Source organism: Aulonocara stuartgranti, assembly GCF_965226115.1.
Source record: "Aulonocara stuartgranti genome assembly, chromosome: 13".
NCBI lineage: Eukaryota > Metazoa > Chordata > Actinopteri > Cichliformes > Cichlidae > Aulonocara > Aulonocara stuartgranti.
The window spans coordinates 16,767,712-16,795,708 of NC_138949.1; the positions used below are offsets into that span (position 1 = coordinate 16,767,712).

At 40.0% G+C, this 27,997-nt stretch overlaps 3 protein-coding genes across 4 annotated transcripts; 1 reads left to right on the top strand and 2 right to left on the bottom strand.

Moving 5' to 3' along the window:
- Positions 1 to 681: 681 nt before the first annotated feature.
- Positions 682 to 17,346, bottom strand: adam8a (ADAM metallopeptidase domain 8a). Its single transcript, XM_082557183.1, has 26 exons — positions 12,754 to 17,346; positions 8,650 to 8,829; positions 8,440 to 8,558; positions 8,265 to 8,338; positions 8,089 to 8,167; positions 7,335 to 7,411; positions 6,782 to 7,010; positions 5,993 to 6,070; positions 5,803 to 5,871; positions 5,258 to 5,427; positions 5,089 to 5,170; positions 4,863 to 5,005; positions 4,584 to 4,761; positions 4,399 to 4,488; positions 4,050 to 4,245; positions 3,872 to 3,953; positions 3,603 to 3,783; positions 3,433 to 3,519; positions 3,263 to 3,347; positions 2,816 to 2,927; positions 2,504 to 2,702; positions 2,255 to 2,302; positions 2,121 to 2,177; positions 1,958 to 2,008; positions 1,779 to 1,859; positions 682 to 1,526 (listed from the first exon to the last, which is right to left on the bottom strand). Exons 2-26 carry the CDS (start codon positions 8,693 to 8,695, stop codon positions 1,482 to 1,484), a joined length of 2,658 nt encoding a protein of 885 aa, XP_082413309.1. The 5' UTR covers positions 8,696 to 8,829; positions 12,754 to 17,346; the 3' UTR covers positions 682 to 1,481.
- A 153-nt stretch (positions 17,347 to 17,499) lies between these two features.
- Positions 17,500 to 20,589, top strand: znf511 (zinc finger protein 511). Of its 2 annotated transcripts, none has more exons than XM_082557271.1 (6): positions 17,500 to 17,813; positions 17,902 to 17,975; positions 19,226 to 19,427; positions 19,522 to 19,646; positions 19,959 to 20,192; positions 20,390 to 20,589. In XM_082557271.1, the coding sequence occupies exons 1-6, from the start codon at positions 17,667 to 17,669 to the stop codon at positions 20,460 to 20,462; spliced, it is 855 nt and encodes a 284-aa protein (XP_082413397.1). In that variant the 5' UTR covers positions 17,500 to 17,666; the 3' UTR covers positions 20,463 to 20,589. The 2 variants fall into 2 exon arrangements, with proteins under 2 accessions (XP_082413397.1, XP_082413398.1); XM_082557272.1 differs by having other exon boundaries at positions 19,962 to 20,192.
- Positions 20,590 to 20,891: 302 nt separating this feature from the next.
- msx3 (muscle segment homeobox 3) lies at positions 20,892 to 23,481 on the bottom strand. Its single transcript, XM_082557273.1, has 2 exons — positions 22,921 to 23,481; positions 20,892 to 22,542 (listed from the first exon to the last, which is right to left on the bottom strand). Exons 1-2 carry the CDS (start codon positions 23,279 to 23,281, stop codon positions 22,136 to 22,138), a joined length of 768 nt encoding a protein of 255 aa, XP_082413399.1. The 5' UTR covers positions 23,282 to 23,481; the 3' UTR covers positions 20,892 to 22,135.
- Between the last annotated feature and the right edge of the window lie 4,516 nt (positions 23,482 to 27,997).

Below are 27,997 nucleotides of genomic sequence, written 5' to 3' on the forward strand. Positions count from 1 at the left end.
AACTCTAATCTGGCCTTTATATTCTTGAGTGTAACCAGTGGTTTGCACCTCGTTGTAAACTCTCTGTATTTCAAATGAAGAAGGCATCTCTTTATTGCAGACCTTGACAATGATACACCTCCTCAAGAGTGTTTGCCATCTTTTGAAGTCAAGTTCTTGGAGGTTTTCTTTTCATGACCATGGAATAATTATGTCATCATGCACCTTAATTCTCTTCTGTGGTATTTCAGCCCTGTTGGTGTGGCTGAGTTGATGAGTGCATTCACCCTTTTCATGTATCAAATTTGACTTTTTTCATTTTTTTTTTTTTTAAATCTCCCTGATAGGTTTGTTTAGGCTTTTAGCTGAAGGCAATCAATGTCTCTTTAGACTCTGAAAATGGGGAACTGTATAAAAATTACTATAACTGAAAGAGTTAATGCAATGGTTTCTTAAAAATCCCTTTGAATTAAAGCTGAAAGTCTGGACTCCATTCACATGTTGAATCAGGTTTTGCAGGGAAAAACTACAAAATCAATCTTTTTTTCCCCCCAACCAATTATAGATCTAATTGAGTTTTGTTCTGACATTACGCTGCTGATAGGACAGAGCAAAAAAATCAACAGAGAGTCACAGATGTTAATATGAATATCTTCTGGATCATCTGGATATAAAGACGGAGAAAGTGACAGAAACACTGAGTGTGATGGATCACGTTTATTGCAAGCCAATAAATTAGAACATTCAGAACTGAAAGATTTAAAGACAAATCGAGGGTGAATCCTCATCATTGGTATTATGAGTGAAAGGACTTTGTGATCTTGTCTGCTGCATAGAATAATCAATATCCTTTGACATCTATCAGGTCAGCACGCAAAATAAAACAGATATATGTACTGGTTCAATTGCACAGTCAAGCATAGACAGGTCAGTACAAAGAGTTTTAAAAAAATGACAAGAAAAGACCTTCTTCAATTAAAAAAATCTACCTGTAAAGTGCTCATGCCACATTTTAAAATCCCTTAACAACCATATTTCAGAGAAATGCAGTACCAAAAAAAATGTGAGGGAAAAGGGAAAAGGAACAGTTACAGCATTGATAGTGCAGTTACCTTAGAAAATCTTCACATATCCCAGGATTTAGGCAAAAAACAAACAAACCCAAAAACCAAATGTTTCCCTTTAAAAAGACTCAAATAAACTAAACAATCGTCATGGCAGCAGTGCCATTTGTCATTCATAAAGCACAGAATATGAGTCTGCTGATCATTACTTCAGGTTTTCATTAACATACTGAAGGTGTACATAAGCAGTGGTAATCCTCAAGGAGACCACAAAAGCTGTGTTGCTTAACAATGCCGATTCTTCAGCGGATCCTGTTTCTACTTTAAAACAGAAGAGCGTCTCCAGACAGGATCTTCTTGGTCCTTCTAGGTGAGACAAAAACAATGTCCCCTGTCAGAGGATTTCAGTGTTTACACCTCGATGAATTAGTCCCACTGTCATCTGGGCCTGCTGGGAGGCATCAGGGCAGCCCTCCCGCCGAGCTAGGGGAGCAGATAAATAGTATTAGCACACATACTTGGGATGAGACATTTTTATTCTCCAAACTTGGTCTTGGTGTGTTTATTTCCCCATGTTAGTGCCTCACCAACTCACTGGTGGTCAGGAGAAGTTTATATGCTTACTGATTCACTGACTGCTTGTTCATTACACTGCTATGCTAGGACAGAGCCAAAAACCACAGACATCTTCATAAACGTGATAGCCTCTGAGAATGTCTGAGTCTGAATACATACCAGCTGAGTGTGAGGCAATGAAGACAGGACTGCGGAGGGCTTTGGCTTCGCTGGAGGCATTGGGGGCTTTGGTTTCATGATCTGAGAGACAAAACAGTTCATGTTTTAAAGAAGCAGCAAACGCAAGCACTGTTAAATGTGTATACGCAAATAATGAGTTCAGTTTGAACGTTATTTACCGGCTTTGTTGTGAGTGGTGGCAGAGGTCTCGATGGAGGCAGTGGCTTACTCTGAAAAAAAGAGAAAAAAAAGTATATATATAAGACCAGAATAATGATACTAAAATAAAAATTTTTAAAAATAATTACTGCCCCAAAAGACAATGAAGACATGCAGTTTTACCTCAGTAAAGATTGGCTTTCTTGAAACAGCTGGAGCCTGCGTGAATGGCTTTATAGCCTAAATAAAAACATTTATTTACTAGTTGAAACATATAAATAACATTTAAATGAAGGTGGAACCGGAGGTCAGATTACCTGCTGAAACACAGATGGCTGGGGTACGGCTGCTGCTTTCTTGGGCGGCTGTAAAGGGAGAAAATAGAAATGAGTACAGTCTAAAATTTTATTTTTTAAGCCTTATTCCTCACTGGTTTTTGACAGTTTGACTAAAATACAAGTCTGTTTATGATTTGAATTTGGTCCAATAACACAGGCCAAAATCTACTGCCACAGCACATTACGGCACTCTGGTGGCAAATCTGCTACATCACAGAAGGTGCTCACCTCTGGAGCTGCTCGGCTGGGCTTTAGTGCTCCAGTCTGTGATCTGGTAGGAGCAGAGAAGAGCGGTTTACATGCTTGAGTGGCCGACGACTCCAAAAATTTAGGCTGGCTGATTTGTGCTGATCCAAGAGGAGGCCTGCGTCGTTCGCTGCTCGACCGAAACAACGGGTTGAACTGTCCCGCGGAAGATGGGAGGTATCTGCAAGGAAATATGCACAATTGCTTAAAAGAAACTCTGACAAGCTTATAAAGTTTTATTTACTTATTGTGGTGATCCAAAAGCTAAAAGAGAGGAGGAGCTCCTTTCTGTACCTCTTCGCAGGCTGTCTCTTTCTGACGTACCACATCAAACTCCCGATAACCACGAGCAAAAGAAGAAGTAAGCCAGCCACCACTGACACTATGAACTTAACCAGGCCTGACTCTGTACACACACACAATAACACAACAGATTAGGCCAATGAGATTTTTTTTGCCCAAGGATGAGCAAATAACAACATACGTCACCCCCCTCAGGAAGCAAACTCCTCTGTAACATAATTAGGGCGTATGTACACACTAATAAGGAAATGCCACTGCATCAGTGTCTGCTTGTATTCATCAGAACAGAGCACGATTGTTTTAAGGCCCATGAGAAATTCAATCCAAGTATTGCAGCTCAGTGGAAAACAGAGCATATGGGTCATGTGTAAATCATGGTTATTAAAAGGGCAGGGAGAAGCGGGGTATCAGTGGGTGTATGTCAGGATAGTAGAGTACCTTGAGGCAGCTCGGACTGCTGCACATCACAGAAAGGTGGAGCCCAGCCAGGATCGCAGTGACACTTGCTCTCATGATTGCAGACCTGTAAGAGATCCCACTCATAGTACGCATGTTGTGCTGCCATAAATCCACAGTGCTTTAGAGTGCCGAGGATCTAAAGTTCTCACCCCACGGTTGTTGCATTTGGCAGAGCAGTCATTTCTTCCATACATTTTTATGTTTTTTATGTCTTGACACTGTTGATTGTAGCATACCTAAAGGACACACAAAGACTTTGCAGGAATCTGTAGCGCATGGATGTTTTCTTCATTTTAGCTACAAAGAGCAGCTTTCTCACCATGTTTTTGCCGCACTTAGTGCCAGTAGGTACCATGTCCAAATCTTCGGGGTAGTTATCTTCAGGGTTCATAGTTGCCACATTGCACATGTCTCCGTTTCCTACTTTGTAAAGGGACTTCCTGGATGTCACAGGGAACTCCCATCCGCCGGAACAAAAAAGTTGACCACAGGACTGATCTCTGTAACCGAAAACCACAAGGGATGGTTTCAAGAACAAACAGTAGCTGGCAGTGAATATGTGCAATTGTAGAGCTTTGGATTGCATACCGGCCTGGGCATCTCTGGTTAAAGTGTGTCTTTCTGCAGTTTCCATGCAGATAGAAACAAGCGTCTGAAGCGACTTCAGCATCTGAAAACAATCACAGCAAAAAATACAGCTTGATGAGTCTTGATTATTAAGAATAAAGCACATCTGAAGCAAACTGTGATTCACTAGTTTCTTAACCTGGTCCCCAAAGCCTCTTGCAGTGATCCCGGCGTGAAGGACACTGTCCATTGTAGCAGTACCCTGTTCCATGGTTACACAGCAGGCCATTCTGGGTGTAGGCGTCAGTCGGACAGACAGCAGAGAAGCCGGTGCAATATTCTGCCAGGTCGCAGTCTCCTGCTTTCGGTCGGCAGACGCTGCCTGTCGGTTTCAGCTACGGAGTGGAGAGGAACACAGATGGTGATGTACCGACTACTAAAATACACGCACTCACACATAACCAGCCAGACGGCACAGTCAGACTGTGTCTTGTTATATAGTAACATAATTAGTATCAGTGTGACTTCACACAGTGAGTAGTACTTACTTGGCAGTTGTGGCAGCACTCTCCCTCTCCACACTGGGCTCCTGCATTCAGTTTGCAGGTGGTGGCATTGCAGCAGGGATTCTTGCATTCCTGGCAGGCATACAGAGGCATGCACATCTCAGTCATCATTGTGTGTTTCAGTAATGGGAGTTTGGCTATACAAAACGAACGTGATATGCACAAACCTCCACCGTGCCGCAGTCGCACTCCTCTCCAGGCTCTAAGAAGGCATTTCCACACATGGGGCCCCCATAAACTCGATCGGTGGAAGGAGTATTGAGCAGACATGCCGGGTTGATCTCCTCCAAGAACTTGCTGAGCTGCTGCCGACTGCAGCTGCTGAACAGCTCCGGATACTTTAAGCTAGAGGAGGTGGACGATAATAAGACCATATCAGATGTTTTTCCTTCGAAGGTCTGCACATAGGAGGGTGTTCATTTGCACAGGTGCAAAGCTGAGCTTACCCAACGCTCTCTGACATGATGCAGCCTTTTTTTGACACAGAAGTGCCACAGACACAGTCTTCAGTGTCGTGGGACAAGCCTAGGTTGTGACCCATCTCATGCGCAATGGTGGAAGCCACTCCAATTGAATTAGTGTTATGGTCCTGTGCGACATTTAATTCACAAACATTTAATTTCCACATCTTTCCACTTTTAATTAAAGAAATCCACATTGAAACATGACTACCTCATTGACAGCTCCAGAGTTAGAGGTGCACATAGCATTGGTGTTTGCTAAGCCTACAGTGGAGCCATCAAAATCCACAGCTCTGAAAGGTGATGAGGCAAAATGTTTACAAATTATCTTATCATTTTTTAGATAGGTTTAGTAAGCAGTAGAAAGACGAACATCTTACGTTATGAACTGCGCATTGTCATGTTTGGTCCTCGGCAGAAGGTGCTGCTGACGCCACTCAAGGAAACGACGGAGGGTGACCTCAGGGTCAGTGCTGACATGTATTTGATCTCTGTATGACCAGATATCCAGGCCGACGAGCATCACACGAACGCCCACAGGGCGATAGAGCTGAAACAGAGCAGCGCGGTGAGCGAAATCAGTTAAAACCACAAAATGCTTCAAGCAGCAGATTTTATAAATGTGCAACAGGAAACTAATGTTGGGTCTAGTGCTGCAAGATGATGCATACACATTGGGAGTATGCAAAGAGAATTGTGGGATATGTGTGAAAATTTTCAGTTAAGGTGTGAAGATTCACAGTTAAAGTTAGATTTTTCACAGTGAGAAAAAAAAAAACCTTCTCCTTCCTTTTACTGGTCAGATTCCAGTCAGTAAAGAACAAAGTATCAGGACACATTTCTTGCGTGAAATCCAAAGTGAAAGTAAAGCTTGAAGACGTGTGGGACACGAAAACACAGAAACAGTGCCGAGACACAAACGTACTTTGTCCACGTGGTTTGCTATTTCAAGCGCTCTGGCCTCTATTGTCTTCTTACTGCCAAACTTCTTATACTGAAAGAAACCATTATTTCACTTAGTATCACATTTAACAACATGCCATGAACAAAAGAAGATCTTACACCTCAAAAATTGTCTTACTCGTGACTAGGCAAAAGAAAAAGTGAGCTCAAACCTCTCTATGGTCAACCACAACAACCAGCTCCACCGTCCTGGGTCTCTTCGTTCGCTCTGCTTTCTGAGCTCTGCTTTTCTGAGAAACACAAAAGACACATGATATTAACAATGTTGAGCATTTGTGTATGTGTACCTGTTTGGTTAGGATTATGCGGTTAAAGGGTGGTTAATGAAAAATAAAAAGTTTCAGTGTTTGGGGTGACTGTGGTTCAGGTGGTAGAGTAGGTTGTCTACCAATCAGAAGCTCCTCCAGTCTGTGTGTCACAGTGTCCTTGGGAGAAACACTGAACCCTGAGTTACCCCAGATGTGAGTGTGAATAAAGTGTGTGTGATTGGGTGAATAGGAATCCTAGTATAAAGCGCTTTGAGTTTTTAAAGTTGAATAGAAAGGCACTATGTAAGTCCATTTGATCGTTTAAATGCTTTTAGAGCAGTGTAACAGTGACTTTGTGCTAAATATTCACACACTCAGTCACAGGTAATGACCCAAACATATTAAAAGCGATCTATAACTTCTCTCTGTGGTGTTTCCCTTTTTTCTTAGATCCTTTCATTGACTAAATGTATTGTCACTTGTGGGAAATGTGGTTATTTCACTGTAACTTCACTTCTAATTGTCGACCTAAAGAAATCTATTTTCATACATCTTCATAAATGTCATGACGATAGAGAATTACTTATATTTTTGTATCACAATGCAAAGTCCTGTTTTTTTGTTTTTTGCATAAATCTATGAAATGTGAGACAGCACCATAAATCTGGATGTGTCCATCTTGTGTGTCTTTACCAGACTGGCGAGCCGGAACAGTCCAGACGGACGAGCTACATGATCATAGAAAGTGGTCGTGTTTCCATGGGAACAGAGGCTCCTCTTCTTCCTCAGGTGTTTGTAGTTGTAAACAGCATGAAGACCCTCATCGCTGTGAGTGTCGGCACTCTGGCCGTCATCCTGCTGTCCTGCCTTGGTACCGAGAGGCTCAATGAGGTACGTCTGGTCCCGGAGGCGCACAAACCCCCTACAGAGGGGACAAAGGCAAACTTTTCAGCATGTCTGGTTCTCAAACGTCAACTTTCCCCTTTCATGACAGCAACAGAAGGGTTAACGAGAGAAGTCTGCATCCAAGGAGCACGAGTTACTGTGCATGCAGTCTTGATGATCTTTAGGAGGGATGCTGATCTTCCCTTTAGTTTGGGCGTGCTGGCCATGAGTCACAGACGAAGTCTTACCGTAACATAGCATCATGGTTTTTATGAAATTTGGGCACCCCTTCAGGGAAAGAAACCTTTTTGTAATTAGAGGTAAAAGATGAAAGAAAAAAATTATAGCCTGCATTACTCACTTTATTCCTGAGCAGAGTCCAATGCTGGCAGAGGAGTCCTCCACTCCCACGATGTGTCCGTGGTAGTAGCAGTGAACCTGAACAGACAGCCATGATTTGTACCAGAATTAATAATGACATTTGGGATTTTTTAATCTCCCAGATATCTCAGTGTGGTCTGGATGCTAATCTTAACCTTATATGTCATTCCCACTTCCTCCTGTTTCTTCCTGCTGCGTGTGTGTCTGTGGTCATAATCGGGAACCTGAGAAACTTTTTTTTTTATGCAATTTGATATTTTGAAACGTGCAAGAAATAATTACACATACTGCACAAAATGCCCCAGATCTGATATTTGTAGCAGATAATTACAATTTACTGCAAAGTGTTTACTTTAGAAATACGTTAACAGTAAGCGTGGATACAAATAAGTGAGCACAAAAGACCTGTTGTCTTTCTTCAGGTCAGAGCTATGATTTTAATATAGTCAAAAGATTTATATTGGCATTTCGCAAAAGGAAAAAAAAAAAAATCCGGTAATGAATGATAAATGTACAAACACCTCTGAAAGCAGTTGGTGGCACAGGATATCCTGCTTTCATATGATTCAAGCCTGTGCAGTCAAATACTTACATGGTAATCTATACCAGTAAAAAGGATCTGAGAGAGAATGACTATGGAGTATCGTGCTAACCATCTTGTGCACTTTCACAAAAACAAAATAGACACATTTTCCCGATGGTGTAGACAAATAAAATAATGTAAAGATACATACACTTAGATCTGGAGTGGTTGAGATTTGGTCTCCCTGATCAGAGTAATGTGTCACAGAGAAGGTTTTACCCACTAGATTCCTGAAAAAAGAAAGTGCACAAATTGAGGAACCTCTAAGGTTTAAAAAAGCCTTAGAAAGTAGCTCAAAATCAAACAAGTCATTTAAAGTTTTCTCACTTGTTCTTTTCCAAATGCAGAGTGTGGTTTTGCCCTGCGATCCATATAGAGTACTGCAGTGCATCAGGGTATTTCTGTTCACACACACACAAGAAGCAGAAGGGATTTAAATTCATTCTTCAGATCACTTTTTTCTTAATGAACTGCTTCAACAGCACAGTAGAGTGAGTGTTACCTTGTGTGTAGCAGCAGCATCATCATCATTAAAAACAGATGAGTCCTTCAGCCTCAGAGGTATCACTGTTTGGTACTTTATGACATGAGGTAGAGTCTCTACACTGGCTGTAATTATCCCTGCAAGTGTTAAATGATTTATTAGATAAATCGAAAGAAAGAAAGAAAGAAAGAAAGAAAGAAAGAAAGAAAGAAAGAACTCTTTACATACCCCATGAGGAGAAGAAAATCCATATAAAACATCCAGAACTTGACATGTTGCTCTATCAGACACACTCTGTCATTGTGTGGTTGGCTCTCTGAGGGAAATACAGAGGATCCTCAGCTCTCCGCCTCTCTCTCTCTCTTTCTCTCTCTCTCTTCCTCTCTGCCTCGTAATATCCTGTAGCATCTAAATCAGAGCAACCACGAGTCACCACAAGAGATTGTCAAAAAAGAAAAAAAGAAATTGTTAAAAAAAATTGTCTCCAAATATGTTTTTGAACTCTGTAGTCTGTGATTTACATGAGGGGCTGAACGAGCAGAGTGAAGAAACAGACACGAATAACAGAAGCACTTTAAAAAACCACGCCTGGAAAGTCTGTGAAAGTTATTTCTGCAGTTAACTGAAAAATAAAACGCTTTGCCACCAAAGTTTCACCCATCCTAACCACTCTCACAAACTGTTGAGTATCAAAGCTTACTGCTACAGAACGGTAAGAGTTATCTGTCTTTAGCCATCAGGGCACGTTGTTGTATTTGCAGCCATCTAGTGGTAATGTGCTTGAAGCATAGGCTTGAAGTTTAGGGATGTTGATTGGTGACCTGTGTTTTAATGTTTTTAGGTCACAAAAAAAACACATTTAGGGAGCAATTTTCAAGAACAATGAGCTTGCAACTGACTGGATGCCTTGTGAAGGAAAACTATGTAGGTCCCACTACTGAAGAGAGACTGCCCTACAATCCAGTGCCCACTGGTATCAGACCAGGGCCCGCACTGTATGCAGTTCTCTGCATTAGCAGCCTGAGACCTGCCTTTGACTTTTTTTATAAGAAAGAAGCTCTTTTAGCTGCTGTGCACCTATAAAAATCTGCATGGGAGGAGAATTGGAGAGATATACATGAAGTGTAGATGAGAGCCTACCCCAGAATAAAGCTACATGTGGCATGTGGGATGACAAGACTCCAAGTTCCAAGGAGTTAAAAAGAAAAAGGGGTTCACACTCCAACCAACAGAGGCGCTCCAAGGACACGCTGACAACATCTTTACTTCGTTCACCTGTAACATGGTGGACTAATGTTGCTTGTATTAATTCATCTCCTTGTTTGTTGTGGGAAGTTGTGGTTTTGCGTGCCACATTTACTGTGAGCCAATGGCTGTGATGGGGTTGGATTAATTGAAGGCGGGTGTATTTGATTGCACTGATATGCTAGTCTACTTATAGCCCACACTACAAACACCGCTATGATGTTTTGTCTCTCTGTGCAGGTATGTCATATGATCAGATCTAAGATGACTTGATTCAAATATGTTTAGGATGGATAGTTTGCTGCTCTGTGAATTGTATATTGAAGATGTAGTTATATTGTGTCTCTCTGTGCAGACCAGGGCCTACTATATGCCGCAGCCTAAAGGCAGAATTGGGTTGCTGAGGCTGGAGTGATTACTGGCCATCTACTTTCAGGGTGGTGGGTCTTGGGGGACAGCTGCTGGTTGATATCTGAAGTGCAACTGAACTGAGGCATCGCTGGCTCTGGCCTTGGACTGTGGGTTTTATCCCCTTTTCAAGTGGGACACTGGACTGTTTTATCCCTTCATTTTTTTGATCATTGTACTAATAAATTCTTTTTGAATTTTATTGGTTTTTGTCTTTTGCCCATGGCTGAGACAGCTGGTCAGACCTAGAATCTGTTTGTGTGTGTGTTACACACCTTGGCAAAGAAACTCCTCAGATGAAATCTGGCTCTGGTTGGCACATTTAGGGGAAACAACCCAGACCTACCTCACCCAGCTCCTCCAGTTGCAACAGAGGAAGATTTTGTTGTCTGTCTTTGCCATGGTAGTTTTGGTGAAGGCAGTATCCTACATGCCCAAGTGAGGCTAAAATGTGCACAACACACAGGTAACCAACAGGCAGTAATGGGGAGAAGAGGAAGCCTGGACTACAAGAAGCACAAATACGGTGTGGATAACCTAGACAGGATGTTGGCACCTCGAGTTGTTGAAGGAAAACTAGCAGATGGCTGTTGGGTCTTTTCTACGATCTCCTGGATGTTGTGGAATACAATGCCTTTGTTCGGTGGAAACCACTTCACAGGAGTGGGAGTCCTCTAACACCTACAAATGAAGAGTGATCCTGGAAGAGCTGGGGCACATGCTGGTGACCTCAACAATTGCAAGACAGCCTTGTCCCCAGTACTCGATAGCTGCCATTCATCCCAAGATACAGTAGTCTGAACCAGAGTGTGACCCATACCCCACCAACAAAATGAGAAGACTGAGCAAGAAGTGCACCTGCAGGATTAGATGTTGGATTAGAACATCCACTTGCTCCACCTATGGAAAGTGTGCCTACAAAGACCACTCCCTCGTGGTTAGCACATCCTAATGAGGATGCACACAAACTCAAATACAAATTTTTGTCATCTTAGTGGTCATTTGGTCATTAAATGGCCATTTCTGGCCCCTAAGACGCCAGGTGGTTGTTTATTTTTGGTCATTCATCACAAGAACTGATCATGCAAAATTAAATAAATCATTGTTACTGTTACTTTTACTGACCTGTAATGATTGAAAAAATATTAGGTTTCATGCATTATATGGTTAAAAAATTCAGAACTTTATTTCCTTTTTCTCTGAAAAGTTACTGGGAAAATATAACCAAACTAGGCTTTAAAGGGTAAAAAAAAAAAAAAAATCTGAATTTGAATAAAATGTTGGTTTTCGTGACAAGGACTGATACCAGTTTGAAAAATCAAGTGGAAATTGTTTTAATATATTCATTTATGGCATTTTGTGAAGGTAAACAGAAGGTGGCCACTTTTGTCCACGAATATGCTGCTGGGGGTTTTCTGTCACTGCACAAAAAAGTTATGACGCATGTATAATCATTGATACTGTTAATTATTGAAATACATTTAACTGCAATCATAGTTAGAAAATGCTTTTATGCTTTTCTCTTTGTAAATAATTCGAATTAGCTGATCTAAATGGTATTAAAAAGGGTTAAAATTCAGAATTTGAGTGAAATTTGGGGTTTTATAATTAGGGCTGATGCTAATTTAAACTCAAATACAATTATTTCTGTTTTCTGATATTTCTTGAACTACACCAAAAACTTAATGTTCTATAAGATGAGAGCGGTAGGGCTTGAAATAACCTTCCTTTGGAATAAAGCATTGATATTTATTATTATTATTCATTTATTTTTTTTAACTATTAAGTTTGAGGGAAGACAGTGTTTCCCACAGCTGTATTAGGTCAAAGCAGGGCGACTAGTGTTCAGTGATGACTATCAGGTGACGTCATAACCCCGCGCCAAAATACAACCGAAAAAGTCAAGAGCATCTGGCTGTGTTTACTTCCGCCCTCCACTCAAAAATCGCGCTGCCTCCGCACGTCATCAGAACCACGTGACCGCAACCCAACTATTTAGGGGATGGTGAATTTTTTTGAACAAACCCAGAGTGTTAAAAACCCCCCACTTAAAACCATTTTTTTTCTCAGCAGCATCAATAGTAACAAAAACGCAATTTAGTTTTCGCTGTCAAAGTCGATTTAACCAAAGTTACGTGTTTGCGGCGGCTGGCCGAGCAAGATGGCGGCGTGAAGAGGAGTGTTTTTTCGAGCTCTCGGCACTAGAAAGATATAAAGCATTTTTACAACACCTATTTGACGTCTTTCTAACTTTCAAGACTTTTTTGAAGATCAGCGCACTAAACCTGCTAAATCTGAAACCAAATTCTATAACAACAACATGTCGAAATCTGCTCAGAAAAGGCTGAGTAACTCAGGCAAACCACATGCAACTAGCATGCTAGCTAGCGACCATAGCTACATGAAAGAAATGGAGTGTCAGGAGATGGTTGAAGAAGAATTTCCACCTCTACCAGTTACGCCTTCCAAGCCTCCAGTGGCTAAAAAACCAACACTATCTACCAGTCACTCTGATGGCGACTCCCTGAAAGCTGATGCGGTCAACACTTTGATTAATCTGATCAACACCAGAAGTGACGCCATTGAAGAAATGGTAGGAACAGTTCGTACGGATTTAAAGGACATACGTGATAAGATTATGGTCATTGAGAAGAGGGTTGAGTAAAACGAAACGCTTACACAGAAATGTGACGAACGCATCTCTGAAGTTGAACGCTACAACCGCCGTTGGAATCTGAGACTGTATGGGGTACCGGAGTTGGAGAAAGAAGATGTGCGCGCAAAGGCGATTGGGATATGCCAAACGGTTCTACCTGCGGAAAAGGAAAAGTTTTCAGAGGTCTTGGACATCGCTCATCGAGTGGGGAAACCAAAACAAAATGACCCGAGACCCAGAGGGATCATCATCCGGTTCATCTCAAGGAGAATTCGTGATGCGGTGTGGAAAGCTGCCAAGAACAATACTTTCCTTCAAAATAATCATCTGCGGTTCACTGAAGACCTGACGAGAGAGGACAAAGAAAACAGACTGAAGCCGTGGCCCATTATAAAGAAAGCACGTGAAGAAGGGAAATCTGCTTACTTTGTTGGAGGTCGAGGCTTTGTAAATGGTGCTGAAATTCACACATAATCTCTTCAATATTCCCTGACCCTTAGTTCTTCTCAGGTTTGTTTACAAGGTGTTCTTTATATTGATGTGCCTGATATTTGTAGATATTAATGTTTGGCTGTCTAAATTGCTCTTTGATGTTAGCAAAAAGCAAACTTACTGTTAAATAGGTAAAACTTTTTTTGTTACGCTTTTATTAGGCGTCTAAAGTTTATTTATATATATACTCTATACTGTGAACATTTTCATATTCTAGTGCTGAACTCAGTGTTAGGTTAAAAGGTTTAACTTCGATTTACATTTTAATACATATCTTTTCTTTGTCAATTTGTGTTCTTTGTTTTTTGTTTCTATTAATGCTAGGGGTCTTCGTAACAACTTAAAACGTAAAGCCACTTTTCTTTATGCAAAGCAACTTAAATCTGACTTTGTGTTTTTACAAGAATCTCACTCTACTATCAACGATGTTAGTTTTTGGCGATCTCAATGGGGAAATTCTATATGGTTATCTCATGGAACTGAACGATCAGCTGGGGTATCAATCCTAAAAAACAGATATAATGGGGATGTTTTACATACAGAATGTGATTCTGCAGGCCATTACATATGTCAAGTCCATAAAATATAATGATTTAGTCTTAATTGTAACTAACATATACGGGTTTAACACGAAGCTAGAAAATGATCATTTATTTTTGACGATTGAAAAAAAAATATATCTAGCTGGTTAAATAAATTTCCAAATGCAAAATTATTACTAGGTGGAGACTTTAACTGTATTATGGATGCTGAATTAGATAAATTTCCTCCAGGACATTCGAACAGAATTAATACCACATTGAAGGCTGTTATGGTACGCCTGAAACTTACAGACATTTGGAGATTCAAATTTCCTCAGTCCAAAATGTTTACTTGGTGCAACAGTTCTAACTCGAGACATTCAAGGATAGACTTTTGGTTAGTTTCAGAGAGCTTTGACAGCAATAGCATAGATGTAGGTGCTTGTCCTTCTCCAGCAACAGATCATAAAGCCATATATATTAAAATAAATCTAACTTCTCTATCTAATTCTTCTGTTGTTAAATTTACATACTGGAAACTCAACAGCTCATTATTACAAAAAGACGATGTGAAAAAGGAGCTTAAAGAACTGATCTCAAACTTTTGGTCTATAGCTCAAAAAGATTTAAAGTATGGAAATAACTGGGAATTATTAAAATTTGAAATTGGCAAATATTTAAGGAAGGTTGGCAGCCTTAATGCAAAGTCCAAAAGATTAGAGGAAGAAAATATAATCTCTCAAATCACACAGTTATCTAATAAACAAATTGACACTTTAACTGAAGAGGATAAAATGAACCTTGCTAAATTACAAGATAAATTAGATCGTTTATACACAGACAAAGCAAAAGGAGCTTTTATCAGATCAACATCTAAATGGCTTGAAGAAGGTGAGCGTAATTCCCATTATTTCTTCAGTTTAGAAAAGAAACACTCAAGTATAAATAATATTAGCAAATAAATGATAAATGGGGTTATAACAGAGGATTACAGATTAATCTCTAAATATTGTAGTCATTTCTATAAGGAACTTTATAGCTCTACATTTTCTCAGGAAGCTACAAATCATCTCTTAGAATCGCTGAATGTTAAATCTATCAGCCAAGAAGATTCTATATTATGTGATCAACCCATCTCATTAGAAGAAGTCAAAGATGCAATTGGGCTATTGAAAAATAATAAATCTCCAGGTACGGATGGTCTTACTGCTGAATTGTATAAAGCTTTTTCTGAAGAGTTGTCTCCCTTTCTTCTTGAGGTATTTGCAGAAAGCATAGGAAACCAACAGCTTCCCACTACGATGAATCAAGGTTTGACTACGTTGATTCCGAAGCCTAATAAGGACCTATTAATGATTGATAATTGGAGACCAATTAGCTTGCTAAATAATGATTATAAGGTATTTGCTCTAATTATAGCTAACAGACTTAAGATGATTCTTGACTCTGTTATTGATGAAACACAATCTGGCTTTATGCCCAAAAGACACATAACTAACAATATCAGATTGGTTTTAGATATTCTGGATTATTCTGACCTCATAAATTGCAATGGTTTCATATTATTTTTAGACTTCTACAAGGCCTTCGATACAGTGGAGCATGAATTTATATTTCAAGCTCTGGATAAGTATGGTTTTGGCTCTTACTTCTCTACAGCGATTAAAACATTATACCATAACAGTAACAGCAGTATTAAATTAACAAACGGTACTTCACCCAGATTTAACATACAAAGAGGGATAAGACAAGGCTGTCCCATTTCTCCATACCTGTTTTTGTTAATTGCCCAACTATTGTCTAACCATATGAAATCAAGCAATGTAAAAGGTATATCACTAATTGGCAAAGATGTACTCATAACACAGTTAGCGGATGACACTACATTATTCCTAAAAGATGAAAATCAAATCTCTATTGCTATTGAAACTATCTCCATATTTTCCAAAGCTTCTGGATTGTACTTGAATATTCCTAAATGTGAACTTATGGCGATAAAAGAATGTTCGAAAACAGCTTTGTGTAACATTCCAATAAAACAAGAAGTTCGTTATTTAGGTATCATAATAACCAAAAATCAGGAAAGTAGAATCACTCAAAATTTTTATCCTATTCTAGAGAAACTCAAACGCAGATTTAATCAGTGGCTCTTAAGAGATTTGTCGTTAAAAGGCAGGGTATTAATAACTAAAGCAGAAGGCATCTCTCGCTGCATTGGCATTGCACCTTGATAAAAAACTTATAAAAGAGGTTGATAAGTTACTTTTCAACTTTATCTGGAAAAATAGGACACACTACATTAAAAAAACAGTTCTTATGAACTCCTATGTCAATGGAGGACTTAATGTGTTGGATTTTAACACTTTAAATAACACATTCAAAATAAATTGGTTGAAGAATCTAATTACTAATCCTACTTCCATTTGGAATACTATACCTGTGTTCATGTTTTCTAAGTTAGGTGGCACTGAATTTTTCCTTACTTGTAATTTTGATATTGATAAAATCCCGTTAAAGATCTCTGCTTTTCATCGTCAAGCTTTTTTAGCTTGGACTCTTATTTACAAGCATAACTTTAGTCCACACAGTTATTATATCTGGAATAATAAGGATGTTTTATTTAAAAGAAAATCTCTCTTCTTAGATAGTTGGTTTAGGAATGACATTGTTTTAGTCAACCAATTATTTGATTCAAATGGTATTCTTTTCTCCTATGAAGAATTTTGTTTACATTTCAATTTAGCTATAACTCGTCATGATTATACCAAAGTATTTGGCTCAATACCATCAGGGGTTTGTATGCTGTTTAAGAATCAACCTAATATCACTTCATTCCACAGGCCGTTGACATCTCCCATACAAACTTTTGTTGGCAAAATTTGCTTTTCTAAGCAATCTAAAAACAACAATAAATCGATTAGAGCTTTATTTCAGAGTACCATAACCACGCTACCATATGTCATTTTTTTCTGGAACCGGCTGTCAGATGGTATTATGTGGAACGAAGTTTGGAAACTCCCTAATCAGTTTTTAATTACCAACAAAATTAAAGATATTTCTTATAAATTAATACACAGAATTTATCCTTCTAAAGATTATCTTCAAAGCAAATTCAAATTAGACATTGATACAAGCTGTAGCTTTTGTAAAACTTCCAAGGAATCTACTATACATCTTTTTTGGTTTTGTAACCTTGTACAAGATTTTTGGCAGAGTTTATGTGTTTTTATTTCAGAAAATATATTAAAGGATTTTTATTGTTTTGGAAATATGTTTTGTTTGGTCTGCACAAAAACCAAAAACAATTCAACTTTGATAACAGATATATGGTTAACTTGTTACTTTTAATGGCTAAATTTCATATTCACAAGTCCAAATGTTTAGGAAGACATCCCTCTTTTTATGTATTCTCCTTTGAACTTGTACAGTATCTTAACTCAATTAAGAACTCCACTAACCCAAAAACTATAAAAACTATTGGTGTTTGTGAAAAAATCAAGATCTTTCAATCACTTTATTCTTTGGCTTGATCAGTTACTTTCCCCCTAGCATATTTATATTGTTGTTTCTGAATACTGTTCTTGTATTTGTTTATCTATGCATACAATTCTTTTGTAAGTACAACACCATTATTGTAGTACTGTTTAATTCCATTTTGTATTGTACTGATGTTTAAATAAAGGTTTATAAAAAAAAAACACAAAAAAAACTTCCACGGTATCCATGCGTGTTTACGGCTACTGTGGAGGTCACGTGCTTCCGGTTAGTGTGGAGGTCACGTGTATCCGGTTACTGTGGAGCTCCACAGTGGCTGCAGCCAGACCCTTCTCCCAGAGGTAACATCGTAGCGACCATTGGACTTGATAACGTTATAATAGTGAACGAGTGTTTCTGTGCCCGGCCAATGAAAACGTGTAGAAGCGATGCTGCAGCCAGAAGCACTCCAGCTTCGGACGGAGGGACGCGATGAACAGCAGGAGCGGAGACTCAGTGAGTCCGAGGAGGGAAACAACCCGTTCAGCTTCACGCCGCACATCATCCGCCTGCACAAGGACCACGAGCTGTTTGAGGTAACCAAGCACCAAGAAACCGAGCAGAAAAGCAGGCAGCTGCTCGTTCTGCTAACGGCTGTAACGTGCAGATGAATGCTGTTTGCAGGACGGGGACATTCACAGACACATGTACCTGCAGGACCTGTACATCTCGGAGGCAGAAGACAAGCCAGCACTCAGGTGAGGGAGGCAGGAGATATAAGTGCTTGCTATCTAGCTATCTAGCTAGCTAGCTATGAGCATGGGTCACCTTTAAACAGCACATAATTTACATTTGCCAATGCATGGGTTAACACACTCATCCTTTAAAATGTCTCCTGAAACTTTCAAATTACATTTTCATGTTGTTGTTAGGGTGAGCAGGTGTCACTCTTTATGTGTGACTGCACAGACTTTGACACCTGCCCCCCCCCCCCTGGTTGTGAAGAAATCAGTAAAAGCTTTCATCATGGCTCTCCTGCAGGTGAACATGCTAGGATCTCATCCTGGATCTCTCTCTCATCCCCTAAGCTTGCACCACAAAGTCAGATTTGTAATGGGATATGATGAGAAGTACAAGTAAAAACAAATGCAACTACAATCAAGACTAGGAAGGTTTTTGTCCGTTATTTGCGAGTCTCTGTAAAAATCTGTTGCTCAGAGAGAAATCTGCCATAGATTGACGAAACACTAAGTGAGATAAAGGTTAATGAAACAAAAAGGAAAATACAGGAGCCAGAAGACTTGCATAACTGACTTTCAACATCCTTTTACATATTTATTTCATCCTAAATTCCTGTGAGCATGACTCATCTATGGAAAGTCCTTTCTAGTGCTGAAAAAAAAAACCTACCTGTAAATAAAGATTTGGGGTTATTATCTCACAATTTTGAGTCACCAACTCAAAAGTCTGAGAAAAGAATTCAAAATTTGACTTCATAATTTGAAATTTTGAGACCTGAAAATTTTGACTTATGGATCACCAAAAATGTTTGGTTTTTTCAGTGGCAGAAACAGGCTTCCATATTAACCTGCCCCACATACTATTTGTCCTTTGGTGTCTTAATGTCCATCCAGGTAAGGAAATCCCATGAAGTTGATTCCGTTCATGTGGATGTTATAATCACTATATTTGCACAATGACAAAAAAAATAACACATTAATCCCACATTTCATTTTTGGGATTTTGGGAAGCTGATTACTTGTAAATAAAATAAGCGATCATATTTAGAAATAAAACGAGTCAAATAAGATGATTGCAACAGTAGTAGATTATGCACTTGGACATATTTAATTGAGAAATGCTAAAAATATTCAGTAAAATGACAAATTTGCCCCAGAAGGGATCATTATTTAGCAACCGTGTTGGATTTTCTACTTGACTGATGACTTGTAATCTCAGTGTTGGTCAGACTGTTGATAACCTTCCTCCTCCTCTTGTCTTGTGTCAGCGTGTCCGAGTTTGCCTGTCACATCTCAGGCTGCAGTGGGGTCTTCAGTGCTCTGGAGGAGTACGAGCACCACTACAACGCCCTGCACAGGCACGTGTGCTGCTCATGCCGCCGCTCCCTGCCGAGCGCCCGGCTCTTGGACATTCACATTCAGGAGTGGCATGACTCTCTCTTTACTATCCTTGCCCAGAAACAGGACATGGTAAGTCGGTGTCAAATAGAGCTCTGCTGTTAGGAGATATTTTTATTTTTTTTATTTTTTTGAAGAACAATGACATTTTCTTCACATTTTTCAGTACCAGTGTTTGGTGGAAGGCTGTGGACAGACGTTCAGGACTAATAAACACAGGAAGGACCATTTAATAAGAATTCACAAGTATCCTCCAGACTTCAGATTCGATAAAACCAAAAAGGAACGAGGGTAAGGCTGTGTTTTGTCCACTAGATGGTAGCAAAATGTCAAATTATGACTTTTAGTCAATCTCCTTATTGCCTTATCTACTCTTTATATTCTTACATTACACTCTACATGTCTCTTTTATTATTTATTTAGTGACATGATAAGATCAGACACATTATAGCATAAGATTTTTTTGCTTCTTTATTGATGCTGATGTGTAAAATTTGTATTTTTGTATTATTTTTCTAACTCTGTGAAAGGCGCAGTTTAAAATAGCATCACTTTAATATGTTTGCCTTATGCGTATTTTAAATATTGTATCTTTGTTAATAGAAGACGAGAGACAAAAAGAAAGGAGCAGAAAGACGCAGCCATGGAGGTGGTGGATGATGTGTGTGAGTCTGAGGGTGTCTGTGAGGTTATGTGTAACTCTCCGTCCGACGAACCCGAGGGAGGGGAATCCATGGAGACACACGAGTGTGAGGAAAAAGCCACTACCGAGGACGTTCTTGCTGCAGCCCAGGACACTGAGAGCACAGCGCCACGAAAGCCTCAGTATTCCTACAGGTTAGCCTTCAAATCTGTATGTGTTAAAACTAAATCAGCCATTTTTAAGAAATTTGCAATAAAAAAAAATCCAGAATATTATATAAGTTAAATATGTGTAAAGTACTGATTACAGCACATGTGTACTACAGTTTTTTAGCATTTAAAACTAAGCAATCTGAGGCCCAGAATTGAGCAGCTGTGCTCTTTTCTCTCAGGATCCCCAACACTGTGTGTTTTGGTCACGGTTCGGTCCGAGGCTTTAGAGGACGACGAGGAAGGAGGAAGTGAAGCATCAAAGTCAAGGCTGCTATTTTCTGGCCTTTCAGATTTACAGCGTTATAACCTTTGTACAGAATACCTTCACAGTCATAGATGTTTTTAACCTGAAATAAAAAACAGTTTTATTTTGCAAAAATTGCAAGTTTCCTTTTCTTTTTTAATTGTTGTTTTTTTTTTTTGTTTGTGGTAAATGAACTGCATTCATGTGGTGCTGTTCTGGTGTTGCTGATCCCTCAGAGCAGTGCTGCATTTACACAACAACCAACACTTACCCATTCACAATTTAACTGGAAAAACTGAAAAGGCATTTATTAGAGTTTTATATATATATATAAAAAAGGATGCAGTAATACTTAACTGCTGTGTTTTCAATATAAAAAAGCAGGTTTTTGGAGCCCACTTTAAATTTTTTGTTAGGAGAAACAAAAGAGAATGTCAGGGATTTCCATAATAAACTTTAATACTTGTACAAAACATCTTCCACTCTTGAAATATAAAATACACTGTACCTTAATAGCTCATGTAAGTTGGTCTGCCACGTTCAACACTTGGAGTGTTTGCAAAACTACACGAGGAGTTATCTACATTTAGTAATGAAGCTGATCTCGAGAGCTCTTCTGACACCTGTGCAAAAACATTCTCCTTTTGAGGTAAGTAAAGCAGGTTTATTGTATTTATGAAATGAGCACAGTTGTCAACGAGCTGGAAACTTAAATCTTATTGTTACAGTAAATTAACCTTTAAAGATCTTCTGGTTCTCACCCCAGTTAATGTAAAGCACTGAAGAACTAAGGCACAAAAGATGCAACGTGTAGAAACGACATTCTTTAAATATGTATGTTTTTGTTTTGTTGAAGAGGAAAGGCCTTTAAAGTCTTTTTAGAGTTTTACAGCATCAGGGCTCACCTCAGGAAGTGATTAAAGGATAACTTTAATTTTCTATATTTCCATTTTAAGTTCAGAGACCCTATTAAAACACCAAATCCACAGATTCTCAACCATCACTTTCGCATCTTTGCAACATTAAAGTGTCAAAGTGATTCCCGTTATTTGTGAAGCTGTTTCTAAATGAGCGGTTATGCCCATTAAAAAAACCCCGAATTAATCTACCATACGTTTCTTTTTGGATAACATTCGAGCTCTGTGGCATACATGAATAAGATAAATCAGAAATGACTATCAGAAAAATATAGAAAGTCAGCAAAACTGTCATTTAAATATTTTTTCTATAAATTAAAACTCTCCTTGAAGAGGCGGGACATTTCAAAGCATTTAAAATAGAAATAATGAACAAGCCGTTGTCTTTCAGTGCGTCATTACAAGTTTTTGCTTTCAGCTCAAAGCAACAGGCTCTGAAAAAAATCGTCTTCTGTGGTCTTCTCTTACTACAGTAAAATTACTGGAACTGAAGCATACCTGAGCTGGGACAGCTGAAAATAAAAAAGGCAATCAACTGTTTTGTTTTTGTTCCTGGAAATAATGAACAGCTTTAAAATGAAGCGAGACTGTTATGTTAACATATCCCTGCTGTGGGTTATTATATTATTCTTTCCCCATTAGCGCTTTAACGAAAAACATTTCATTCAATGTGAGATTTCAGACAGATTATTTCATAAGAATATTTTTTGCTGGATAAAGCTAAGGCAGTTTCCCCAACGAAGCAGCTTAAAAGTTAGTATGAGTTAGGACAAGTAGTACATCCCATATGGTCCACTGAATAGTCCTGGTACGGGTAAGGCAGGCCGAGGTCCGTTCAGGGCCCCGTATAGCGCCGGGGCGCCTATTGGTGCGCTCAAGGGGAAAGGAAAGGCGAAGGCCGGGAGCAACGGCTTCGTGGCCAGCTTTAGTTTCTCCAGCTCGGCCTCCTGCAGTCTCTTGGCCTTGGCCCTGCGGTTCTGAAACCAGATCTTGACCTGGGTCTCTGTGAGGCCGAGGGAGCTGGAGAATTCCGCTCTCTCCGCGATGGAGAGGTACTGTTTCTGTCGGAACTTCCTCTCCAGAGAAAGAAGCTGAGAGGTTGTAAAGGGAGTTCTGGGTTTCCTGTTGTTCTTGTGTTTCCGTAGGTTGCACGGGCTGGGGCTGGGAAGTCCTGGAAATACAATTAAGAAGTTATGTACACTGCTAGAACTTCGGCGATCGATTTAATAGCATAACTAGTGATTGTTTGAAGTTTAATTTTTGATTGCGCATAGACTATAATCTGAAAGATCGGGGAAATATCAAAGCTTTTTAATATCCTAACTATTCTACAGTCAGTGCACCTTTGCCGTTATTTACTCTTTGGAGGAAAGTTCAAGCTCCCTCTCACTGTTGGCTCTTAATAGTTTTATTACAGACAATTATAATATTTTATACAATCGTTTAGCAGTCATTTTGTTTATGCTTCTTTGAATATGTCTATACAAGTTGTTGACGTTTTTGTTTTAAATATCGCACAAAATGTCGCAATAGCGCATTCTACACTCACTTGGAGGGGATGCGCAAGGCGCCTGCAACCAGGAGCTCGTCTCCTTGTCGCTGAGGTCCACCGCCTCCGCTTTAGACCGATAAAATCCTCTCTGTGACGCACAATCTGCGTCCTCTATCCGGACGCAACCCGAGCCAGGCTCTGAGTCTTGGAGGCTTCTGCACGGCGTCCTGTCTGATATGAGTGATTCCACACTGAAAGGCAGATCTGAACTTTTGGTTTTACACCTTCTAACAGGTGACAGGTCCAGCTCATCAGTTCCAATTCCATCAGCGGCTCTATCCTCCGGCGAAGTCTCCCCGGGAGCGGCCACGGGCGGTGATCCTTGCGCAGGATTCATTACGCACGACTGCGGTGCCATACAACTAATTTTCCTGCCGCTCTCTCCGACACTGTTTATGTTTTCGTGGCTTCTCTTGAGGAGATAAGTGCTAGTGTAGATGTTCCTCCGATGACGCTACAGCTGTGTGTTTTTCAGGCTTTTACGCACAGACTTGTCTCTCCGTTAGCGCAGTGCCACAAGTTCCCCTTCCATCTTGCCGCCTGCCTATCAGTCTTTAGATGTTTCCACGTGACCGGGCTAAAGCGGTTTCTGATAGGCCGAATTTGTAAAGACAGTGTTGCGGTCCATTTTATATGCTGTGGTTTCTGACAGATATAAACCTCTCGTCAGTGGCACAGCTCGAGTTATTCTATGTAAGGTAGGACAGATGTGCAGTTCCTACCTTTTAAACACTCTTTGCTGGAATCCAAATCTAAATCTGCACTGGTTAATATTTTTATTTAGAGTTTATCAATTCGCCCATGCTTGTCCCCTTCAGTTCTTACAGAGCATTTTTGTGTTTTTAATTTTCTGCTTTACAATCCCAACTTTGCCTAAATAGTCAAATATTCCCTTTCTGAACTGGTAGACAACAAAACAGAACCAGAAAATGGGTTGCGCATACAAAGACATCAGGTGGACACAAACGGACTCTAAATGAGTGCTAAGATTTGGTGCGTGCCTTCTGGGTGTGTATATAGTGTAATTATTTGTTTTTAAAAATATTTACCATGTGGTGCTGTGATTGTGTCATAAATCCATTCACAGTTTAATAGATGTAAACCTCACCAGATATATGTCACACAAATTCTTCTCTTTGGGCCCCTTCTGGGAAGTTGTACCGGAGAATGTGTTGACAGTAGTTTTTCACCAGGTTTCATTAAAGCAGTAAGGCAATCCAGGCAGCGATTTACAGCACTCTTTATATTCCAAAGAGTTATTATCACTGTAAATTTCTATCTTGTGGCCTGTAATCAAATTGTCCATGGCCATATTTCAGCCTATTGTGTTCATTGTCTGTAATCCCTTTGAGAGACAGTAAAGGGCCCATTCAAGCAGCCCATCCAAATTGGCCTTGTTCTGCAGCTCTTCAAATCAAGTCAAATCATTTTCAGTGAAACTCTATATGTGAGCGTTCTTCTCTCTTATGGGAACTGCTGCTGGGCCTGCAGCGGCAGCGCACTGACTGAATGACTGTCTGTAGGACAATTGGTTAAATGGAGTTAACTGTTTCTCTCCCTGAGGTATGTCCCTGCTTTGATCCTGCTGCGCCTGGCGCCTGTCTGCTCTCCCGCCCCCTCTCCCCCTCTGTGTGACAGTGATAGATCGCTGGGTAACCATACAAGCTTTCAATGACTGTAATTTAGTGCGACATTACATTCTCCTCTAGTAACTGTGAATATTACCACTCTCACTCTCCGCCTGTTTGAAAGGAGACGCTGGGCTGTCTGTAGTGTTGTTGTTTCTCCTCTATTGTTTTGTAATGAATGAGTAAATATTTAAATAAAAAAAGTTTCCTGCTTCTCTAAGAATGGCACACACATGCCACAAGAGTCAACCAAACATTTTGATGTTGAGAAATTAAAATCTATCTATAGGACAGCTGCAGCTTGTTTTCACATAGTCTGGTGTTTAATTAATAATGACTTTTCAGCATGTTTGGAAAGAGTAGATCACTTCTAAGCAATCTTTCATTATACTGTGATCAGCAAACACTGGTGCGGGTTTATCCATTGCTTTTCCCCTTTGGAATCAGCTCTTATGTGTTTTCCTGATATTTTATGCCAATCCATTCATCCTGTAGGTTATAAGATTATTAACTATTTACATGTAAAGTCAAAAAATGTCAAACTGACTTTCTTTCTTTACCCAACTCCAAGTCCTGCTTATTTAACTCAGTGGAGAACTGTGTAAAGAGTTAATTGTGGTTTTGTAAAAGAGTTTGAAACCTTTCGAACCAAGCATGTCGAAGCAGGCTTTATATATTTCATTCTTTAAATCTTTCCCTTTCATCTGAGTTGGCAGCGCTCGCAGTTATCCTAAGCAAACTTTTGGGGAGGGGGCTAGAGTCATGTGGGATAAACATTTATGAAACGCGCAGCGGGGAACTTGTGGTGGTGAAAGTGTATCGTCTTTAAAGGGGACGAGAGAGGCCTGTCTGCGGAAGCATAACAGAACATTATTGTGTGTCTGAGTGGACCTGCCAAAGCTGGTATGTCAAAATGTCAGTGGATGGAAGATCACAAACTCTTCTTTCCCTGCTTACATTCACAAGGAGTTGCACTCTGTCTTGTTTTCTTGAAATAAACTGTGGTCATTCATTGTGTTAAAGTTACTTGTTAAGCACTAGTTACCACTTGCAGCACTCAGAGCCAAAATTAGAATGACTGACATGGGTATTGCATCAGTTACTGAAACAATAATGTTGACAGGTACAGGCTTTCTTGGCTCCGGCTCAGTTTTACTCAGGCCCAATCATGCCAATCAGCCAAGAGGATGTGCAGGGCCCGAGGTCTTCCTCTGATGTGCCTCGTTATCTGATCAGCAGTCGAGAGCAACTGCAACAACATGTCAGCCTAAATTAGTTTTCTCATCTTTGCAACTGTCAGCACATAGTGTGTTAAGAGCTGCTACTCTTAACCCAAGGTCAAGTGTAACCTATTGAGCAAAACTGTGATGAAGGACACAGATTTGACCCTTACAAGAGACTAATATCCAGGCAAAGTTGAGCCAGGAAAACCAGACAGGAGGTGATTATAGCCACGATGAAAGCTTCAACTTCAGTTTCCATCCACAACTTTTTGAGCAACAAGTGAAGTTTGGAAAGCAAGTATAGCGCACACACACACACACACACACACACACACACACACACACACACACACACACACACACACACACACACAGCAGTCCTAAATCTTTTTTCCTTTTCTTTTCCAATTTATGTTGTGATGACATATGTAATTGCGGGCTGGATGATGTTCACAGGCTTTTTAATGAACAAAGCTTTATTTATATATCACACACGAGTTGGAGGGAAGTGGCAAGTGTACAAAATGCTGGACCTTGATGTCAAGGACTGGGGTTTGTTTACAGAACCGAATGTGTTGGTATGTTTAGGCTACAAATCACAATCTTAAATGCTTTGAGTGCCAACATGTGATGAGTATGAGGTTTGATAGTGGGGCTTAGTAACGCATCTCTTCATCATGTAGGTCATCCAGGTCATGACAGTTTAAGGAACTTGAAAAAAAAAAGCAGCTGGATGTTTCACTTCTCATCCAAGAAGCTTCTTCAGTTCAGAACTTCTTTCCAAGCTCCTTATTTCTCCATAATCCGAAATGCATTTGCTGCTGTAATTTAGTGGTTGATAAATATGATTTATAAGAGGCACAGTGGAGAAGTTCATGCAGTTCAAACTCAACGTACTTGCATGAATGAAACTGAGGTTGCTTGTTTAAAGCATTATCTTACTAATTAATTTCTTAAGTAGTACATACTCAGGACTCATGTGCCAGATGATGCTTGAAGCTTTTGTAATTACCCGATGGATTATTGATTGATTAAGCACTTTTCATTTATCCTCAATAATGTTAGCATGGCTCGGCTGTCAGGGGAAAGTGTTGACAGGCGAGCGGTGAGCGGTTCATTGTGCCCCTGTGTGTTTTGTGTGTGGGATGTTGGGTTTGGTGACAGGAAGGCAAGTCCCACATGGTGTCTGACAGGGATGAGCAGAAGCCTTTGGCTGATGTGGACGTGGTGCCAGGTGCTAACAGGTGAACACAGAGATAGAGTTGCTGTATTGTTGCAGTTTGGGAGAAATGGAGGGGTGTATAGGGAACCGGACACCTTCTCTGGGCCTGGAACGAGCCAGGGGTTACAGAGTGAGCTCAGGGATGGCGCTAAGAGCAGGAGGGGGGACTCAGATGGCAGCTTGCACTCAGGGATGATAATGACAAAGATGATGATGTTGGAAAATGACCCACTAACAGATGCTTGGGATGTCAGATTATGGTATTGTTTGGCTATGATGGCAGATATAGGCATGATTAGTGTTAGGGTGCAGCACAGAAGCAATAGGAAGACTAATAGTAGCAAGGGGAACCTGACCAAAACAGACAACCAGAGGTACATTTTCCTAAATGCAGTGTCTTAAAATACAGAGAAAAACAATTAAACTACTAAAGAGGTGCCTGAGAGAAGTATTTCACAGAGGGACACAGAGGGCCTTCTATGTTCTCATAGTAATTTGAGCCGTTTTGGGGTAAAGTGAGTGGTTGTTACCACAGAATACAATCTGCTATGATCCTGTACATTGCAAGTCTTTATGCAGTCTTAAGACCTTGCAAATGTGTCTGCCTCAGCATCAGTTTCCTCTTTCCTCCTCACTGCAGAGTGAAGTCAGACCACAACACAATGGGAGACAATAGCGAAGACAGCTGGCCTAGGCTTTCTGGAAAATGAAAATAGTGCACCAATTTGTGTAAAAGTGCCGCTGACGATTTGTAAATTCGGCCAAAGACTTCCAACAATATTCTTCCAAAAACCGCTGATGTGATGGCAGCTGCAGTGCAACATGCTGTGACCACTTAAACTGCGATAAATCACACAGCAGCACCTGTTGAGAGATGGGCAGCCCACTGAGACATTCAGCAGGAAAAATGTCCCATAATCTGCCAAATACAATGCGTTTTTTTTCCACCAATTTAATTATGCACAATAAACAAAACAAAACAAAAATCATGCAGTGGTTTA

Bases quoted from the DNA above. Each gene is read 5' to 3' on its own strand.
- adam8a (XM_082557183.1), bottom strand. From the start codon at position 8,695: ATGTCAAGTTCTGGATGTTTTATATGGATTTTCTTCTCCTCATGGG. The intron at 5,171-5,257 runs GTAAGATGTTCG...ATCACCTTTCAG, and splicing joins GACAATGCGCAGTTCATAAC to AGCTGTGGATTTTGATGGCT. The intron at 3,954-4,049 runs GTTAAGAAACTA...GATTGTTTTCAG, and splicing joins CAAGAGGCTTTGGGGACCAG to ATGCTGAAGTCGCTTCAGAC.
- znf511 (XM_082557271.1), top strand. From the start codon at position 17,667: ATGCTGCAGCCAGAAGCACTCCAGCTTCGGACGGAGGGACGCGATGAA. The intron at 17,976-19,225 runs GTGAGGGAGGCA...GTCTTGTGTCAG, and splicing joins GAAGACAAGCCAGCACTCAG to CGTGTCCGAGTTTGCCTGTC. The intron at 19,428-19,521 runs GTAAGTCGGTGT...CACATTTTTCAG, and splicing joins TTGCCCAGAAACAGGACATG to TACCAGTGTTTGGTGGAAGG.
- msx3 (XM_082557273.1), bottom strand. From the start codon at position 23,281: ATGGCACCGCAGTCGTGCGTAATGAATCCTGCGCAAGGATCACCGCCC. The intron at 22,543-22,920 runs GTGAGTGTAGAA...TTGTATTTCCAG, and splicing joins GCCTTGCGCATCCCCTCCAA to GACTTCCCAGCCCCAGCCCG.